This window comes from Lissotriton vulgaris, chromosome 4_1 (genome assembly GCF_964263255.1).
Source record: "Lissotriton vulgaris chromosome 4_1, aLisVul1.2, whole genome shotgun sequence".
Taxonomy (NCBI): domain Eukaryota; kingdom Metazoa; phylum Chordata; class Amphibia; order Caudata; family Salamandridae; genus Lissotriton; species Lissotriton vulgaris.
In genome coordinates, this window is record NC_141691.1 from 16,630,617 (window position 1) to 16,650,675 (window position 20,059).

General features: G+C 42.9%; 1 protein-coding gene across 1 annotated transcript in view; it reads left to right on the plus strand.

The window, feature by feature from the left end:
- Nucleotides 1-19,812, plus strand: part of LOC147718231 (indolethylamine N-methyltransferase-like) — a 41,813-nt gene extending 22,001 nt beyond the window's left edge. The window contains exon 3 of the mRNA XM_086966651.1: nucleotides 18,833-19,812. Coding sequence (XP_086822777.1) covers nucleotides 18,833-19,337 — 505 coding nt within the window. The 3' untranslated portion in view covers nucleotides 19,338-19,812. The remainder of the gene's footprint in view (nucleotides 1-18,832) is intronic.
- The last annotated feature ends 247 nt before the right edge of the window (nucleotides 19,813-20,059 follow it).

Below are 20,059 nucleotides of genomic sequence, written 5' to 3' on the forward strand. Positions count from 1 at the left end.
AAATCGGTACCACGATCTTGCCCGAACATTGGTACAACCACTTTATAGGTCTGTACAATTACTCAGAAGTGAATAACTCTAATGCAGGAGGAGGTGGTCAGTGGGCTTCTTCTGTAGAATTTTCTCTGGGGGAAATCACGGCGGCCGTTCAGGCCCTTACACGAAACAAAGCTCCAGGCCCAGGTGGCATACCACCGGACCTTTTCCTTAGCAATTTGGAGTTATGGGCCCCTATCCTTACAAGGGTGATAAACGCAGCAGTAACAACTGCCTTACTGTGTTCTTGGTCGACCGCAACAATAGTCCCAATCTTCAAGAAGGGGAATAGGAACAATGCCCAGTGCTACCGTCCGATCTCATTGATAGACGTGACAGCACACTATCATATACTCATTGGTCTTCATCAACCACTATTTACTGAAAAGTCACAAAGTCAAATAATTGCAACCTAGTAATCAAATGAGGCAAGATAGATGTTACAACATTTACAAACAATCAGAACCACCACACTAATAACATATGCTTTGCAATTACTACGCAGACCAACCTGTCTAGTAGTTAAGGCTCAGTGATTGCAGACGTAGCATTTTGGACATGGCTTGGGTTACACTTCCTCAGTTGTTGTCAAATGAGCACTGGCGTCATTTTGGTTGCCTGGCAGCAAAGTAGGGACCCATTCACCATGGTGCAGCGATGCCTACATTGCAGACTGGATTGTTGTTTTACAGGAAGGAGAACCTTTCTGAACAAAAATAATCCTGAGAAGACATATTTCTCCCTTGATGTTTGTTGCAGAGTGTAGCACACACAGAAAGAGGAAATGTGTCAGTGTTCTTCCCTGAGAAGGTTTATCTGTTTGGCACATTCCCTGGTGGACTAGCAATGGTAAATCTGTGAATGCGGTACAATCCAGGGAAGCTGCATGTGAACACCCATGCTATGTCCATGGAACACCTTCCCAGGGCAGACTAATGCAGGGCAGTGAATGCGCTGTGTTACTTTAGATGTATGGAGCCTCTCACGGCCACACAAGGTTGAGCTTGGATCGCTCATGCAGCACGTTGGGTGCTGCAAGCGCAACACAAACCAGTTATCAATAACACCTCAATCCATATAAAGGGCACACAAAGCTAAATTGAGTGAAAGGTGAGCAATTTTACTTGCCTCGTTGTAGGATCACTATACCTGAACTAGAGAAAGCATAGCATCATCATTATCACTGGTCAACGTGCACACCATGGGGCACCCCAAATGAAAAGGAACAGGATCATTGTCACTAATTGTGACTAATGTGACTTGTCACTAATTCGTGATGGTGCGGGTGAGAATCAACTTATTAGCATCACACTGGGCATTTTTGTGTACAATTTATGTCAAGCTCAGGTGAGACAACCCACTCATTCACACCCCATGTGTTTCACGTATTGGCACTTACATATCATGTTACAAACATGTTTTGTTCCTTGTTTGTCATGCCTCAATCACAAACCATGTGCTGGTAGTGAATGAATGAATTAATTAATCTTTATTTGTATCAGTTAATTGAAATCTTTACAAAATAGATTCAAAGCTAGAAAATGCTAAAGAGACAATTATATAATGTTTATATAAATAGAAACTGAGAATAATTTTGGGAGAAAATAACTTGGATGGAGCGCAGTCTGTAACACGAAATTCTATTAAATATTTATAGCATGTGTACCTCTAAAGTGCCTGAGTGTATGAGCATTATGCACAGTTCCATCATATCTTCTGATTGAATAGGATTATGTTGTGCTCATCTCCATAATAGAATAATATCCCTCATTTCAGAACATTATCTGATATTCATGGGAATCCACTGAAAAGCAAATATTTGTAACTTAAATATCCAGTGTTAGTGATGAAACTCTAAGGTAAATAGGATACACATCGTACAAAACATACTAGCATGTGGAGCAGGATCTATTGCTGAGTAGTGGAATCTCCATTATGAATACATTCATTAATACTCTTAATATTTATTATCAGCCTAAATTTAGATCATCACTGCCCCCTTTATCTTCTTACAAGGATTTATTATTCAGCTGCTTAAAATCTAGTCACATACATTTCAAATAGTGGACTGTCAATTACATGAATTTCCCAGATTGTCAGGCATCAAATGCATCTTTACAGATTCTCAAAATTAAGAGAAGAAACTCTGGCTGATACAGATAATGTGCCGCAAAGACTCCAGCTGCATTCCACAGAGTCAGCAAGGGTGGTCCATTGAACCTTGAATTAATCCAAAGCAATATTCTTTCAATTGAATCACACAACACCGTAAGCGTTATAAACTTGCTTCATTGACATTTCTCAGGGTGGATCCAAAACTCCTGAAACTCCTGTTTGGTTGTATTGAGAAGGCAGTATTCCTGATTTCACCACATTGTAATTTAGTCTAGAAATGAATTTGCTTGATTAGATAAAACTCTAGACATGAGTGTTGATAGAATATGCTTTTAGATATGCTTTTAGATATTGATGCAATGAGAAGGCTGAGCGATAACACCGGTTCTGGGCACGATCTAGCCAAAAGGCTCTATACAATAAAGTTGGTGTTCATTTAAAATGTATCACTAGACACAGTGCTGATACCTGTGGTCTGTTCATCCTGTGTATCAGTGTACACAACAGCACAATCAATGCTAAATTATCTTGCATCTGTGCAGCCAGGTAGTCTTGATGGGTCCCACAGTAGTTAAAATATACCCCAGGTATTTGATAGATAAGGTTGCTTCCAGTGTTTTGTTACCCGGGTCCAATGACTCTTGTCTGGGATTGGAGACCATCAACTGAGTAGTGCCACACCACGCATATTTGTGCATAATTGGGTTCAAGCTCATGTGAGCCACCCAACTTATTCATGTGTTTCACTTTTTGTATCTTATATGTGGCATGTTACCCACATGTTGTGGTCCTTGTTTGTCATGCCTTGATTGTATACTAAGAAGATACAAGGAAATGATGGATGGAGACACTCACCCCCATTCACAGATCTAGGTTGAATCCATCATTGTTCTTTAGCTCACTTTGACACCCCAGTTTGGACCCAGCCGTATGCAAATCAGTCTTGACCAAGTGCCTCCTGGGAACAGTCCAGCCCAAATTGCCAGGCAGATCATCCCTGGACCGGAAACAAGCATCCTAGGACTGGTTTCGGAGTAAAACAACTTTCATCAGCCAGCCAAGCTAGCTTGAAGGGAGCAAGGGATCCACGTCTGGACATACCCTTACAATTTGGGGCAAACACAAGGAGTGCTGAAACTTTTCAGACACTCACCCCAATCACAAATGTGGTTTGAATCCATCATCATTCTTTAGCTCACTTTGCGACCCCAGTTTGGGCGCAGCCATATGCAAATCAGTTTTGACCCTGTGCCTAATGAAAACATTACCGCCTGAACTGCCAGGGCAGTTTTTTCTTTTTGCATTTTTTACACCGAGTGGGACAGGTATGCCCAAACGTGGGTCCTGTGCTCTTCATACTACTGGAGTGAAACTAGCCTGGCGGATGAGGGGTGAAATCCCGAAGCCAATCCTAGGATACTTGTTTCCAGTCCAGGAAGGACCAGCCCTGGCAGGTCGGGCAGGAATGTTACCGTAGGGAGCAGGGTCAAGAAGGATTTGCATATGGCTGGGTTCAAACTGAAATGGCATGGGTAGCAAAAAAATGATAGATTTAGGTCCAGATCTCTGTAATGGGGTGAAGGTATGACATTGTTCTGAATTCTGTCCATCAATTCTTCTTTTTGGTTTTATACTTAGCCTCGTTAGTGAAATAACATGTGCAAAAGCACACAGGAGGTGCAAGCACCTTCATGCATATTGTTAATTGTCACTTACCCATTTTGGGATATTGGTCCTGCCACTCAGGGGAAAGGGGAGCATGTCCCTGTAGTCACAGACTTGACATTATTACAAGACACCCCACGAGGTAAATATTGTGGTAAAAGTTTGAAACAGGTTTTAAAACTTGGTAATGAAGAAAAAGAAGACATGTGCATAGTTGCAGAAATTATGGGAACAAAATCCCCTACTCCTGTCATTATGGGTAAGATGCCTCACAATCACCTAACTCAGTGCCGTACTCTCCCGGCTCATTCTGAAGTCTGTATGTAAAAACGCTCTCTGGTGGTCCTGGGATCAGATCACATTGGTTATGTCACATGCTTGTGGGGAACTCATTGGATATCGATTTCCTCCGCAGGCATATATGGAGTCACGTGGATGTGTGCTGTGAATTTGTTAAAGACAATCCGAAAGTAGAGGGAGTGGACCAAATTGAGAAGCAAGGAATGAAAGAAAAACTGAACTAGTATGCGCTATTTGGACTGGTGCTAGTGCAGATCTGCTACTAGCAGCCATGTTAGAAAGACTATGCATCAAGTGGTCATGTAGTTGTGCAAGTGGCAACGTACACAGTGTGTTTAGATGGTCTTGTCTTCTTGATGTATTTATTTAAATACATTTAGAAGTATGTGTTTAGGTGGAAAAAAATCCATCAAATAGGACAGGTTACTAGATGAATTAGTTAGAAAAAGCATCTGTAATGCAATAGGATTTGCATTATTGAAAGTTTTAGCTTTTGGCATTGCTAATAATATTTAACTCTGGGCATATTTCGCAAAGTAGCGATACGCGGAGCTACGTGAACTGCACTATGCACTACGCGAGCTACGTGTAGCACTATGCGAACTGCGTAGTAGCCTGTTTGCACTGTGCAAGATGCCGTTTTCAATGATTGCACAGTGCGGACAAGCATCCGGCACTGTGCAATCATTGAAAACAGCATATTGCACAGTGCGAGCTGTAGTTTCCTGCCGCTCTAGTAGATTTTTACTTGAGCGGCAACTTTCTCAACACAGACTGGTAGTTTCTCGTCACTAGCATAAGCGACCACTCGCAATGAAAAATCTGACCTCCCGGGAGAATCTCGCCGGGAGATATATTTTCCATGCTTGCGATCGGAAACTTGATGTTGCTGATCGCGGACGAGTAAAAAGCCTCGCAGGATATCATTTTGCCTGCTCGCGGTTGTCAACTTGACATTGAGGACTACGAGCAAGCAAAAATGACTGCTGTACTACGATACGCATGTTTGCATTGTGCAACGTGCAATTTGCATAGTGCAAAGTAGCGGAAACTTCACAAACTGCGCGAGCGTAGCGTAGTGCTTTGCCCAGGGTTAAATATTAATGCAACACCAATAGATCAAACTTTTGGAAATGTGAGAGCTATTGCATTAAAAATCAAATGTGGTACACACACTTTAGCTTCAAACATCATAAGCTAAAACACGGGTGCTACAATAGCTTCAAAAGTAAAGAAATAGACAAAAATAAAATGTTCTATTTCTTCAATTGTGAAGCAATCATGGCACCAGCACTTTTGCCTAAGATGTTTAAAGTAAACACGTGAAAAAATGGCGGAAGTACACTTTTTTTACTATTTATTTACTTTTGTTAAAATGGCTATAAATCATGGGCGCCGCTATCGTAACCCAAGCAAATAAACCAAAATAAAGGCATGCAATCGCAACAAACAAAAGAAAGGTGCGGACGACATCATTCCAGCCGTGGCATGCCACACTAAATAAATAAAAAAACATTGCAGGAGAGCATGTCCTGCTTGCAACAGCAGGGGAGAGAACGCTATTTAAGAAAATAGTGCTCCAAAGCCTGTATTGAAAATGTACAGAGTAACAAAACATGTAATGAGGGTGTACTCATGGAAGGTTACAAATAGAGAAAAGGCGGTACTAAGGAGGGACTTCTAAGACTATTGACCAATGAAGAGCCAGAATTTACAAAAGACAGTGACAGGAGCCAATTAAAATGCTGTTCTGAAAGTGCGTAGAGCTTAATTCACTGATCCTGAATATAGCAGGTCTAAAAGAGATAGTGCAAGTGCTGCCTAGGCAAGACCTAATTTTAAGGTTTTCAAAGTGAGTTCTGGGAGACATAGTACCTGCAAGTTATGTTAAAGATACCCTGAAATAATGGGCCTCTCTGTAGGTATATTTTAGTGGCAGAGTGGAGATGGTTTTTGTTGAGGTAGTCCGTGTGAGCTCTAGCTGTAGTTTGGTGATTCGAAACTTCAGAGTATGTTTTTTGTTTGTGAGACGTCCTGCTCCTATTAGTAAAAACAATGTAATTGGTTCCATGGAATATCCTTATTGAGGTCATTCTTATGTGTCTTCAGTGACCAAAATGCATGATTTGTTTAATAATTTTGCCCCTCAGGGTTCTGTTTGCTGACAGAGAGATGCTAGATTTCCTGAATCTTTTGATAGACTATATTCTCCCCCTGCATCCGTTTCTCAGCTAGTAACACATTAAGCAATCACACACTATTCTTTTCCGCATTCGTCACCTATCACCCTCTCCACACAAAGTTTATTATACACTCTACATCAAGTGAAAAATAGATCAAATGGTTCCACAGGGCATAATTACAGCAGGAATATGACTCCAGGCTACTCTTCAGACCATCTAGAAGACAGGCCTATGCAGGCCACTACATGATGAAGAATGGAATATGATGATGGAATATCCCCAAAAAGTATCCCAAGGCTCTATTTTTAATAGTTAATATCTTTAAGCAGGCCTATTTCGCACTGCCCACCATAAATAAAATGTATCCAGGTACTGAAGATGTCTGTCCCAACTGATTGTTCCTCAATGCAGATTTGCTCCATGTGCTCTAGGCCTGCCCCTTGCTTCATTTACATTAGCTGAAAATATTTAACTTGGCATCCACGGTGATGAGCAGTACTCCAGTAAATGCTCTATATGTGGTACTCTTGGGCTTGTTCCCTCATTCTAATCTTGAACGACCTTCTACTAATTTCCTTTACCTAACCATGCTTCTTGCCAAGTATCATATTTCAACGCATTGGAAGAGTCCCATACTCCCAACACTCACCTCTAGCGTCATCTCTCTCTTGGATTCATTCCCAGAGTCCCTTGTTGCACAAGGGGAACGAGCCATACTGTGAAAATACTCCATTGCACGACTTTGCTCAAGGAGTTTAGTAACTTACCAAAGACAACACTTACCCACTGTAGATCACTCCTGATACATATAACCTTCAGTAGTATGTACTACTTAGCTATATTTGGATTTAGAGACGACTTTGTTAATTTGTAGCTGGATGTCGGACTGAAGAAAGGGGAGCAGTATGTTTAGTTATTGTCCGTCTACCTATTGAGCCTTTTTTGACTAGGTGGAGGGTGGATGTTTGCAGCGGGATGTGAGGGACGGGATAGGGAAGAATATATTGGGGCATTTCATTGATAAAAAAGGCATTTGCATGTGGATCAGCCATGCTCATTAGATGCTGGTTTTGCTCTAACACCTGCATTCTTCAGACTATGCAATTGTATACCTGTGTATTCAAACACCATGGCATATTGTCCACATGCATCAATAAAAGGTATTTTTAAAAAGTAAAAGGTTCAGAATTAATCAGAAATATGCAGGCCACTATTGTGGTACATATTACTTTCCCTGGAATGGGGAGAAAAGATATGTTGTATTAGAACATATATATATATATTCAACCAATTAGTAATCTAACAGCTACAGTTTTCAAAATGATGTATTGTATATAAAAGTTTCTCCAATCAGGACCTATGAGCCGCAGATAATCACCAGTGCCCGGGCGAGGCTTTTGATGAACAGACAGGCCTTGAGTCCTCTTCTGAATTTCAGCAGTGAGGATGACATCGAGAGGTGGTAGGGGAGGTTGTTCTAGGACTTTGCAAGTGAGGTGGGAGAAGGAGCTTTGTCCGCTGTTGCTTCGTCATATGCAGGGCATGTGAATGAGGGGAGGGAGCTAGGGTGCAGGTGTCTGGAGGGTTGATCGAGATTCAGGCAGTGGTTGATGTAATGTTGTTCCTTGGTTATGTAGGGGCCTGTTGGTGTGCATCAGTATCTTGAATTGAGATCTCCTCTGAATGAGGAGACAGTGGAGCTTCTTGTGGTAAATTGGGATGTAGTTCCACATTGAGAGGTCAAGGAGGAGCCTGGCTGCAGAATTCTATATGGTCTGCGGACTTCAGGAGTTTGAGGTGATTCTTCAGTAGAGTGTATTGCGGTAGTACAACTGGATGGTGATTAGGGCAAGAGTGATGGTAAGTCTGGTTGATCGGGAGCTATACGAAGAGTATGCATAGAGTGGGGAATCAGGAAGAGGAGACTGTGGTGATCTGGCTTCTCATAGTGAGCTTGCTGTCCAGGATGATGGCGAGGTTGTGGGCATGAGCTACCAGAGAGGGTGAGGTTCCTAGTTTGGGTTGCAAAAATGCATTGGTTCAAAGGAAGGTGCTGTTCCCAAAGATAAGTACTTCTGTTTTGGCTGTGTTGAGTTTGAGGCAGTTATCTTTCATCTAGTTGGCAAGATAATTAGCGGAGTGTTGTGTGCATAGGGTATCTTTGGTCCATGGTTTCTGGCGATGTTGGCTGGAGGGTCATGCAGGTGTTAAGCTGTGTGGGCCTGAGGGACTAGCCTTGAGTGATGCTGCAGATGATATTCTTAAGATCAGAGGTGAAAGGCGGTAGGGGGATTCTCTGGGTCCTTCTGGTGAGGAAGGAGGATAGCTATTTGAGGCTGTCTCCTTGGATTCCAATGAGGCGAATCCTCCTGATAAGGGTGTGGTTGAGTATGGTTTCAAATGATGCTAATAGGACGAAGAATATACAATCATAATCAGTACACGGTTTATTGTGTAGGTTACTTAAAACCAAAACAATATAAAACATCAAAAAGAATAGCATATTAGGCTGAGAAAAAAGGAAGACAATGGGTCCGTGCAATAGCTGGCAATTGGTGCCACAAGGTAACATTCTAGGAATACAAGCAGTATTATTACATTTAGGATGTTTGACTATTTAAAATCTGTTATGAAGAAAAATGTAGTTTAAATAGTTTTATACAAAAGTATCAACTGTAAGATAGAGTGAACACATGACATATTTTAAAACTCAAGTGCAAAGAGGTCAAACATTACTATGCCTAATATCCAAGGTGCAGACGCTGGGAATTGTCAATCTATAAACATCTCTGTGCTTCTTTGTGTGTTTTTAAGAAGGTCCTGCACTACTTTAAATGCTTATTCTTGCCAGTTCAAGGGGAACCATGGTACTAAAAATCCTGTACATTGCATTTTTGCAAATTCTTATGCCATGGGTTAGAAAAAATGGCTTTAATAGTGTTTGCCGAAGCCCGAGCAGCATCAGACAGCTGCAAAGTAGATGTTAAAAGGTTTCAGATTTGTAGCCAAAAAGTCTGCACTTGACTATCTTGGAAAGCATTGGCCAGTTGGCGTTAAAAAATGCAATTTGTAATGCCAGCATACTTGCAGCCAGAATTTGGGTCAAGCAAGCTTTCCCGATTGTGCAATTCAGATAAGATTGAGCCAGAAGGCCAACTTGGCTGTCGTTTTTGTATGATCGTCCCAAGGCCCTTAATAGCAGGGCGAGCTTATTGTTTTCCAAGTCCGCAGAGGAATTTGATCTGTTTTTTCAATGTGCTTTTTACTGCAGTGTGCTTGAGTAATAGGGTGTTCAAGACAATCAAGTCAATGTGAAGGGAGGCTGTTGCTTTTGTTAGGTAGGTGGACCACAGATTGTTTTTGAGTTTGAATATATTTTGCAGGACAATTTTCATTGTGCCCGGCGTTACTTTGATACATCTATCAAAGTACTTTAGAAAAGACCCCATAGTGGACCATGCAATACCGTCCAGGCCAAATTCAAGTCTCACCAAGGATCCCCTGATGTAATAAGGCAATTTGAACAGTCTGTTATAGACTTTTAGGTGTAGTTTTTTTATGGTTTTTATGAGTTGGCCTGCAGATGGTAATACGGCCCTGAGCACTTTCCTGATTGGTGCTGAGGTGGGGCTTTCAAGGGGCTGTGTCTAATTGGCAGAGTCTAGTTGTTATCCGTGCCGCCTTATCCTTTAGGTGGCCCTTGTGTGCTGTAGCTGCACCTTTTGCAGAGAACCATGTATGCAAGTAGGTATAAGATTTGGCTCCCGAGATTTTTAAGGGGCCTAGAGACCAGTTGCTGCTTAAGCGTAGGCCTTCTAAATGATAACACCTTTGTTTTAGAGGTGTTTACTATCATTTTGCTAGCTATATTTAATTGGTGCAGAGAGTGCAATGCTCTCTGTAGTCCTATTTTTGAAATGTCTAACAGAACTATGTCATCCATTTACTGCAATATTGTGATTTTAGTTTTGCCAATCTTTGGAGGGATTCGATTAGTGTTGTTGAGTGCTTAGGACATATCCACCTGTATAGATTAAACAACATTGGTGCAAGGAGTATAAGGGCTGCCACTTCTCTCTGGTCGACAAGGGTTTTAATGTTGTCAGTGAGAATGATTATGTTGGTTTTGCTGTCATGGCTATTCGGAATCCAGACTGGGAGGTGTCCAGAAGATTGTTCCATGTTCCATGAGTTGTCATCTGATGGACTTTTCGAGGACTTTGTCATGAAAGAGAAGCAGAGAGATGGGATAGGAGTGTTGCCATGGCTAGGGTGACTGACACTAGAATCTGGGGATCTCAGCTCGATCCCCGGCGCCTGCGGCAGATTAGCCCGCCCCATGTGACTCTGAGCAATAGCTTGCTTAATCTTCACAACAGCCCCCAGCGCCTGGAGACCCCTACGGGTGATTGTTCGCACAAATTTGGATTATTATAGTAGTTCCTAATTTTGTTGGGGTCAGCGGAACAGTTCTTGCGCAGGGGTTTCACTACTGTGTGTTTCCATTTTTCGGGGAAGGTGGTCATTGTGATGGTCCTATTGCTCCAGAGGTTGAACATGTGGTGGGGATCAGGGATACAATCAGGGATACAAGGGAGCTCCTGATAGGATGGAATTCATAATGCCTGTGGTATTTTTAGTGGTGAGCTGATCGCAGATGGTGAGCAGGTGGTCGAGGTTTGCATCTGTGGGAGTATGGAGGATGATGGAGGATAATTGTGTTAACTTATTCATTTTTGGTTCCTTTTTCGGGAGCAAGATTTGGAGATGATACAGTGGCTGGGGGCGCCAGTACAGGCTTCACTCGGTCCTTGATTAGCCCTATGTTTTTACCGATTGCCTGCTCTAGAGTACCCAACCGATGCTCTTTTCTTTTTAATCTCTCCATTAACGGCAATGTAAAGGATCTAATTAATTGTTCCATACTTCCTATTAATTCGTTACTCAATGTTTCTTTTAACAGACAATGTGGTAAGGTAACTAAGCCTAGTGTTGTGGCTGCGTTTGATGAGGGGTCTTTAGTGGATTTACCAAAGTCGGTGTGACTTGTCTTACTTCTCTGTAATTCGCTCCCCCTCTTTCTCCTTTTTCTTGGTGGTGAACCTTGTACTCGAGGTTGCTTTGATTTTTTGGCCTTTTTTTGGATAACCTCTACAACTGGTGAGGACGACTCAGCTAGTACTTCTACCTCTGGTATCGAGTTACTAAGGGAGGGTGAAACATTTATGTGCAGTTCACTAGTCATGTTGGGTAAGCAAGTTGTGTCTCGCAGGAGCATTGGGATGCTGTTGTTGCTAGATATGTCAATGTCCTCATTTTCAGTATGAAGACTCATGTGTGGAGAGGTAACTAGCTGTAGCGGGCCCGAGGAAGAGCGATTGTTTTTAATAAGCTCAACTGAGCGACATCACTCAGCCCGTCGCTCAGCAAGTATGCTTTCCCTTTGGTTGTCCACAGAGGCCTAATAGGATACTTGTCTAATGTTCCTCTATTTGCTTCTCCTGCCAACGTGGATGTTCCTTTGATAAGACTCGAGGCCATGGTGCGTGGCAAGAGTAGCGGGGGACAATTTTGAACACACTTAAGCATAAGTGTAATGTCAACCATAAAGGAGCACAGACAGTATTTCCAGGATTCTTTTGACCAGACTGCAACGTATTTGAGCTTACTAGAATATAGCACAATCTGCCCTGGCCGGGGTGTAAGAGTGTAGGTCCAGCCCGGCCTTCTCTGGCCTCTGAGAGCCACAGAGGGCCCGCCCTTTGCCCGGGCTTCACCCGGCGCGATCCGCGTACGATTCCGTGACGCGGGGTCTGCCACGAATTTAAAGCGCCTCCGGGCGCGGTGTCAGCTGTGTTGGGTTTCCTGGTGGGAGCAGGGCAGGCTGGGAAGTGTAGTCTCCCTCCTCTTGCCAGCTGCAAGATAACCAGCAGCGGCGGCGGTAGGGGGACCAAGGATGTCAGCAGGAGCGTCAGCTAGCAGGTAAGCCCTCAAACCAAGGACAGAAAAGCCAAAAGCAAATGCGAATCACTAAAAGCAATTAAAATACCTAAAGGTTGACATAAATCATAAATCATAATAAATACAAAAGCCCAAATATGCAATAGTAAAATGCAATCTGCTAATACAAATAATAGATATCACATGAAAAACCGATAGAACCTTTCAAGTTGGCCTGTAATCTTACATCAGGTATATATTTCAATATTTCAATTCCAATATTTCAATAGCGATTCCTAATGGTAAATGACAATTTAATAAAGTTAAGCATGGCACTACATATAGCAGCAGTATGCAATGATTTTAAATGCTCATAGCCTTCTTTATAAATACAGGGACGAATATCCATTATTATCGGTTTAATAAACCGGTTTCTGGGATTTTTGTACAAAGGGCAGAAAAGAACAAAGTGCAAAGTGCATTATTGAGCTTTATTATTGCATGGGCAAGGGGGTAACCTCTCACACAAATCCCCCTGTTTCGGTAAAGCAAAAAGGAAATGCAATATGTTTAATCGGAATCGCGTCAAATAAAATCGCCATTGCATATGTATGGTAAAAGTCAGATAAAATTGATGCTGCAATTTACCCCTATGATACTGTGCTGTTCATTGTGTTTTAACTGACCCAAAGTATCACGATAAGCGTTCCTAATTACAATCCTTGTGTCCTGCTGAATAAATTCTGGACTTTCATAAATATTGCCTAGACCAATTTTATAAAAGGTTTCCTTCACGTATGACAGTCATGGGATCCGCATGGCATGATCCGATCTTTCATAAGATGCAGGTTCTCAGATAACCAGATTTTCCCCCACAGGAGTAATGGGGAGACATGAATAACATCGCTCAAAAATTCTATACCCATCTCCAAATGGGGAAAATCATTTGGTGAACTGGTTGGAATTGACAAAAGACGCTTTAAAAACTTGTTCTCCATGACTTGTATTTGTGTGGCTTTATGTGTCCCCCACACCTCTGCCCCTTAGGTGGCAACAGGCAAACATTTTGCTTCATAAAAGTCAGCAATTGGTTTTTGACCCAATTTACTTCCGAAACAGAAAAGTGCCTCTATGGATCGTGTGGCTTATTGTACTCGAGCCGTTATTAATGGAACCCAGCTCAAATTTTTGTTAAATAGATTACCTAAATAATTTCAATACTCAGGTTGTCTACGGGTTTTTGTCCCTCTAGGACCGCATACCATAACAAAGGACTTCGTAAAATTTACCCTAAGGTCTAGGTCCTGCATGTAATCATTAAATGCAGTCAGACACTGTTGCATGCTATTAGCAGTTAGAGTCATTAATACAGTGTCATCAGCAAAGAACAACAAAGGTATATGTCTACCATTTGCTTTCCGGAAATCTGAACAATTCTGTAGCAGAAACTTTTCCAAACCATTTGTATAGAGTAAAAACAAAAAAGGGGCCAAAATACAGCCCTGGCGTATGCCTTCAGTCCAAGGGATCGATTTTGTTTTTTCTCCCCCCGGGCCATATCTAATCGACACAGTAGTAGCAGCGTGTAATCTACGAAGCAAGGTAACCAAAGGTTCCTCGAACCCCATAGCATACATCATCCGCCATAGCTTGTCCCTACATACAGTGTTGAAGGCAGTGGATAAGTCCATGAAGGCCAGGTGTATAGAAACACCCAGGGCCAAATGCAGACACTGCTATGTTGTCCCCTTACCTCTCTTGAACCCATACTGTGAGTCTACAAGAAGGCCAGACGAGTCTGCCCAGGTCTCCAGGTGGGATAGTATAACCCTCCCCATCAGCTTACAGGATGCATCTATTAATGAGATTTGCCTGTAACAGCACGGGTCGTGTGTGTTACCCTTTTTAAAAATTGGTACAACTACCGCCTCTTTCCATGACAGAGGGATACGCCCGACCACGATCGCCCTAAAGACATTAAGTAGTAATGGAGCCCACACATCAAGGTTACTTTGAAATAAGTCTAAAGGTACTGCATCTGGACCTGGTGCTTTTAATAAGATGCCTTTCTTCTTTTTTAATTCCAATTTCCGCTTCATAATAGTATCCTTATAAGATGTCCTTGCAATTTTAACCAATTCCTTGTCCCGAGGTACTTGGCGTAACACCTTTTTTAATAGTTTTTGTGCTCCCGAACACTCAGCATCAAACCATTTGCGCTCCTTTGGAACTCCCTTACCTATCGGTTTAACAAGGTCAGTGGCCACATTTCCACAAAGAACTTCAAAGTTCTGAATTATCATTTCTGGCTCAGATGTGGACGTTAAACAAATATCTATCTCTAGATTATTTGTCTTGAAAATCGTTTCCTCCAACTTTCTCACATCAACCTTGTCCCACATTATGGTTAAACCTTGGTTTTGGCTATATTTCATTGGTTGCTCAGTGAGCTGGCTTCCTGCAATCTCAGGGCACAATTTCAGAACATGGGGGTTATGGTCACTAGCAGGATTTACTTCTATTTTAAAGTCATCTACAAAATGAGTGTACCTACTAGAAACCATAGCAAAAATAATTACACTCATTTGGCCCCCCGTCCCTTGGAAAGTTGATAATGGCAAAGATTCACCAGTGGTTGGCATATCTGAAATACAAAGTTCATTTATCACAATGATGTCATTCAATGCCTCTCCTTGTGGCGTGTGCTTAAAATGCAGTAATGGCTGCTCATTCGTATCAACCAGTCCACGAGCCCTGGACCCACTAAGTTTGCACATAGAACAATTAAAATCCCCTACCCACATAGTGAACAGTGAAGATAAGCTATTCGACACCTCAGCTATCTCCCCTTGTAACATATAAATAACAAATGTGGAGTTAGGGTCAAAGATGTTATAATACCAATTGATCAAAAGCATAGGAACTGGGAACAGATTTGTAATCAGAAGCAGTTGGTACCAAGGAGAATCCACAACTTTAAGTGTTTTTACAGAATTATATTTTACAGAAATAGCTGCCATTAACCCGCCCTTTGCCGTTTCTGCCTGTGATGGTTCAGCATGCACATTAAAGGATTGGTAACCATCCAAGTCTCAATCATTTCTGCTCCACGTTTCTTGGAGACAGATAATGTCAAAACTTGTTATATATTTGGACCATGCCTCGTCCTGTAACTTACGGGAAAGACCTGCTATAGTCCATGTAATTAAGCTGAAGGTACACCCATCTAGTTGGTTGGAAAAACTGGGCACATACGTTCCACAATTGGATCTGTGTCCCTACTAACGACCGTTTCTGCGACTGCTGGTCTTTCCACTAACAATCTAATTAGACTTTCAGAAGGTGCTTTGCCTTGCCAATAACCACAATATCTCCACTAGGGCCATTTACAAGTCAGTCCACCCCCTCCAGCCCTTTGAGTGGCTCAAATCGATTTCTCAAAGGGCGATACTGGGTTGCCTAATCAAATTGGTTTTCACCATGAGGTCTTCCCCTACAATGGTTATATTTTGGACGAGATGGACCACAATTCATATACGGATACAAATAACTTAGATCTATGGATTGAATAACTCCCACTCTGCCAAACCTTGTTTCTTGGCAAATATAATCGACTACCCAGGGGTCTCTAAAATTGACAATAACACAGTCACCCTCAAGGTCCTTCTTACTGCTACCCAACCAGCTCACCCTTCTGACACTTAAAATCTCGGCATTAGAATAGGGGGGGCGTTCTATTTTTATTCAGCCAAAAAGTGACTTTATTTTTCAGCTCCCTATGTGACTCTACTTGGTTTGCCCTAATTCCCAGGATGCCTGTCAATATGATAGTATACAATGCTGATTAAGGGGGAAGGTTTATACAAGGTAGCTGCTGTGTGGAATCAACGTTGCCCAATAATTGTTGTCCCTTTAGCTGATTTCCCAATGGTTTTACAAGCGATGCAGGCTGCAAACTAGTCGCCTCATTTGCCCCTGAACCCCTATCACTAGTAGTTCGTAGGGGATTACTCACTACCGGATTTTTCTCTGAACTTACAGCAGTGGGTAACTGAGCAACCCTGCTAGATTTGGTGGGTTTCCTAGGCCCTCGATATGGGGTAGTCAAGGCTTTTGTGCATTCTCTCTCTAAGCCCTTTGTCAGCTTATTCAACATAGATGTGTTCGCACTTACTAGCTTTTCCAATTGGTCAAGTTTTAAGTTAATTACTTTCGACCTCTCCAGTAAGGGTAGCATCAATGATTTAACAAGTTTTCCTATTTCTCTCAATAACCCCTCATTTACACTACATTGAGTTGGCAATTGGGTAGAGGCAACGGACACCCTAGTCAAGCTAGGGGATTGAACTATAGTAGGTGGGGCCTGATTCACATTTTGTGCCTTTGGTATTTTTGCACAACCACCCTTCTGATGTCCTCCCCCTCTTTTCCTTTTACTAGTTGTTACTATGGTTGTAGGTTTTATACTCACTCCTAGCACCTGCTCTAGAGCTTTTGGAGGGGATCTCTGTAGTGATAGAGATTTAGAAACTATACTGCTCGAGGCACTTGAATAGATACTACTTGGGGTAAGGCTTACGATGGAACAAGCCGCCAGATCATTGTCAGGCCCCTCCAACAATGAACACGGACTCAAACTCGGGACGACCAAAGGATCTATTGGTCTAAATTGTTCAGAAGTGGTCGCTGACCCAATAGTGCCCAGAGAAGAACACTTCCCAGTTAGAAGGTCTAAAGACAGGGGTTTTTCTGTATAAGCTATTTTTTTTTCTAGGATTACCGTTGCCCGTTTAAGAAAATTATCAAGGTTCCCAGTAGCCACCCCGCCATTTGTGGAAAGGGTGATCCTTTTCCCCCTCCCTGGGTGTGGCGCCATTTAGTAAATTAACAACTATGACTTGACCGGCAAACAGAAAAGACAGCCAGGTGTTTTCCAACAATAAGAGCTTGGCCCAGCTCGGCCTCGATCGTCTTCGGACGGCCTCAGACGGCCGGCCCTTTGCCCAGGCTTAGCCAGCGCGCGGTCCCGCAAAACACAGTAAGGGCGGGGCTAAAATAGGCGCGGAGTAGGTGGGAAGAGGGCCAGCTGGGGCCGATTTGGGAACACAATGCCCGCTGGTCCTCGCATGTCCCGCGGAGACGCCCGGTCTCAGAATGATCTAGGTCCGTAAAAGTAATCAGCTTAATCCAGCAGGTACAATAAAACAAAGACTCCAGGAAGGCTCCAGTCAATACTGCTGGGAGCGGCTCCCGCAAAGAGGGGGCAGTGAGCAGTTTTATGGCAGCAGGTAAGAGGTGGTTGCAGGCGGGGAGTGACGGGAAGAGTCCAGCTGGGGCTGATTTGGGAACGCAACGCCTGCTGGTCCTGGCAGTCCCACGGAGCCGACCGGTCTCAGAATGAGGCAAGGTCCCTAAAAGTAATCAGCTTAATCCAGCATGTACAATAAAACAAAGGCTCCAGGAAGGTTGCAGTCAACACTGCTGTGAGCGGCTCCCGCGAAGCGGGGCCCGCAAGCCGTTTTATGGCAGCAGGTAGGAGGTGGATGCAGGCGGGGAGTGACGGGAAGAGGACCTGCTTGGGCCGATTTGGGAACGCAACACCCGCTGGTCCTCGCAGTCCCGCGGAGCCGCCTGGTCTCAGAATGAGGCAAGGGTCTAGTCATGCTAACACCAATGAGCTTCCAAGTATCATTCAAATTAGTACAAACTGAAATTCCAGGTGACTCATCTTCCCAATCTTTATCTTGCTCATGTTACTGGCTCCAAGCTCACCTGGTTACCTCCTCCTTCCTTGTAGACATGAGATACATTTTAACACGTCTTCCTTTCCAAGGCTCAGTCAACAGTGTGTGCGGCACAAACATTCTCTGCATGTCTCTTTCACAATTTGTCTAAAAAGTTGAATAAATGTCATCTCAGTGAAGGCAAAGTCAGGCTGAAGCAGACACATTCCATGGCTGTGAGGACGGCCCTCACGGCATAGACCTGTCCTCCTCTCACATTTTTGCCTTTTAAGGAATCTCTTCAAGTGCTTGTTACCTTATTTTATTTTATGTTATTATATGTTTGCAGTTACCTCTGAATAGTGTTATTTTATGCATGCTGTTAACTCTGCAGGGTGTTATGTAATGCATGCTGGTAGGGTTTTATTTATTATATGTTCTTACCTTTACCTATGACATGTTCAGAGTGCTGTGGACTGGACTGTAAGGACTGGTACCTATGGCCAGTAGATGGGCCAGCCTTACCAATCACAATCTATGACGTATTCTTTGTGCTGTGGTCTGGGCTGGTGGCACTAGAGGTCTGTGGGCAGCACAAATGAGCCAGCCTTACCACCCATACTCAAGATTTGTGTGCTGGAGTCTGGACTGGAAGCACTGGGGACCTGTGGGCAGTGCAGATGGGCCCGCCATACCACCAATGGAAATGTGCTGTACAGGTGCTTCAGAGCGAGGACTCTTTTTTACTAAAACACCAAATTACAAGGCTCGAAACCAGGTTTAGGAACTTCTTATGACATAAAATGAAAAACAAATATTAAATTCAACAATCAAACATGAAATGAGTTGTGTGTGTATCTTTATTTCTAGGGAACCATGGACTGAGATGGAGGACATGCTGAGGACGAATATGAAACAAGTTCTTAAATATGATGTCTGCCGAAGTAATCCCTTCCACCCTGTGGTCGTGCCCCCAGCTGACTGCCTGTTCCTGGCACACTGCTTGGAGTGTCACGTGACCAGCAAGGATGCGTTCTGCAGTGCCATGAAGAATGTCTCCTCACTGTTGAAAAAGGGGGGGCATCTGATAATAATAGCTTGCCTTGGAGAAACCTATTTCCTGGTTGGGAATTTCCGGTGGCCTCACCTGAGCATTGAGGCGGAATTTGTGAGACAAGCACTCGAGGATTATGGTTATGTCATTGAGGATCTACATGTATTACCAAGAACATGTCGCCGCTTGTATGAGATGGGAGATTATCATAGCTTTATATATGCTTTCGCCCGCAAAGTGGTAGACACCCCATCCTCTGATGACCCACACTTGATTGACCTTCCAACCCAAGAGGAAGCAGACAGGTCACCTTTGACCTGAGTAACATTTTCCTTGTTTCCACTCTTATTAACCTCACGACTGCTGACATCAAGAATGTGTTGCTTTCTGTATCTTCTCTTGCTGCTTAGCAGTAGAATTCTTTTTTGTCTGCCCCTCCTTGTCTAATCTCTCCTCCTCTCTCTCCTGGTTTCTGCTTCAGTTTCTCCATTTCTCCCCCTCAAGGTTCTACGTATATTCATTTTCAGCCTATAGGCCCAGTGTTCATGCAGCAGCTGAATGTATCTTCCATTTCCCAGCTAAAGAAATTAGCAATGTAAATGAATGAATAATGTTATTGGCCTTTTTTTCATGTGGGTTAAATCTCAAGAGCTTACTTCTATAATGTTTCACAATCGCTCAAATAAAGCCATTTATTAATCACCAGCATCCTTTAGATTATCAGAGCTCCTCGGAAAGGCGCCCTCAGTAAATATGGTGCATTAGAAATCATAAAAATAAATGTTTTCATCATTAATTTTCTGGTTGTATGTTATTTGATCTGCATGCATAGATCAACAATGTTTTCTGACACTGCTTCTCATGAGGTTTGACTGCATAGACTTGAAGCTGCTTTTCAGGGTGCGGCGCACAGTACGGTTGTATCTTCTCACTTGGTCAGATGATGCCATCTTTGAAACAATATTCTGTGGGTTCCTTTGTGATCATTTCTGGGCCCTCTGCTTTTCAACATTGACCTGTTTCCCCAGTCTGATCTTACTGCT